General features: G+C 70.0%; 1 protein-coding gene across 1 annotated transcript in view; it reads left to right on the top strand.

Annotated features, from left to right (window-relative positions):
- Positions 1 to 1,237, top strand: part of CHLNCDRAFT_59425 (hypothetical protein) — a gene marked incomplete at its 5' end in the record, with an annotated part of 22,590 nt that overhangs the window by 17,501 nt on the left and 3,852 nt on the right. The window contains 3 exons of the mRNA XM_005842847.1: positions 274 to 334; positions 752 to 786; positions 1,016 to 1,112. Of these exons, the coding sequence (XP_005842909.1) occupies positions 274 to 334; positions 752 to 786; positions 1,016 to 1,112 (193 nt within the window). The remainder of the gene's footprint in view (positions 1 to 273; positions 335 to 751; positions 787 to 1,015; positions 1,113 to 1,237) is intronic.

Below are 1,237 nucleotides of genomic sequence, written 5' to 3'. Positions count from 1 at the left end.
TGACAGTGTCGGGGGGAGGGAGCAGGTCGGTCGGCCGCCGCCCGACGCGCTGCGCCCCCTCCCCTCGCCCCCTCCCCTGCCGCTCCTCCACCACGGGCAGCACCCTCCTCTGCACCGGCGGAGGCGGGCTCACCAGCCAGCTTCCCTAACCCACTCCCATGGTCGATCCCGTGCTCCTGCCTTCCCTCCTTGCTTCCTTGCTCTCTTCCCTTCCGCTGCGCACCCCACACACCATCACCACATCCTCCCCCTGGCCCCCCCAACACACTGCAGGCGAAGTTGATTGCAGGGCGGATCATCCCGGCCATCGCCACCACCACCGCCATGGCCACAGGTGGGGGGCTTAGGGCGGGGCTGGGGCCGCCTGGCGGGCGGCCTGGAGCGGAGCAGCATGTGTTGCCTGCCAGGGCCTGGGCAGCAGCCTGGAGCACTCTGGAGCAGTCTGCGGCAGCCGGCAGCAGCATAGCCAGCGCAGGCTGGAGCGGCGTGCGGCAGTCTGGAGCGTCTTGTGGCAGTCTGCGGCAGCATGCAGCCCGCCGCCCCCCGCCCTGCAGCCCACAGCCAAGCTGCAGCAGGCTGGAGCGGCGGCCCAGCCTGCGCTGCCGATCTGCGCCGGCCTGCACTGTACAGCACTTGCACTGTACTGCGCTGCACGGCCGCACGGCGGGCTACCCAGCCCTGGGTGTGCCCGTCTGGGCCGTCTTGACATGCCCCTGCCCTCCTTTCCACCCCTGCCCTCCGCTGGCTGCAGGCCTGGTGTGCCTGGAGCTGTACAAGATAGTGCAGGTGAGAGGGGAGGGCAGCAGGGGGCGTGCTGGGGGCGGGCTGACGCGGCCGAGGTTCCGGCGGGACGGGGGTGCCCGCTCGACTTCCGCCGCCACCGCCGCCGCCGCCGCCGCCGCAGCAGCCAGCTGGGCCCCGCCGCCGCAGCCGATGACGAGTCCACTGGAATGCGCTGTGCCTTGTATGCCGCAACGAGCACGTGCTGCATGCGTGTACCGCTTCTGTACCGCAGAAAAAGCCGGTGGAGGCGTACCGCAACACCTTTGCCAACCTGGCGCTGCCGCTGTTTGCCATGGCGGAGCCCATCCCGCCAAAGGTGGGCGGGCTGGGTGTGTGTGTTGTGTTGTGTGTGTGTGTGTGTGTGTGTGTGTGTGTGTGTGTGTGTGTGTATGTGTGCGTGTGGCGCTGCCGCCGCGTCTTGTGTTTGTGCGCGGGCTCGGGGGTTGGCGCCGGG

This window comes from Chlorella variabilis (assembly GCF_000147415.1).
Source record: "Chlorella variabilis unplaced genomic scaffold CHLNCscaffold_39, whole genome shotgun sequence".
Classification (NCBI taxonomy): Eukaryota; Viridiplantae; Chlorophyta; class Trebouxiophyceae; order Chlorellales; family Chlorellaceae; genus Chlorella; species Chlorella variabilis.
The sequence above is the reverse complement of the archived record's forward strand: the minus strand, read 5'-3'. Positions and strand labels throughout refer to the sequence as shown.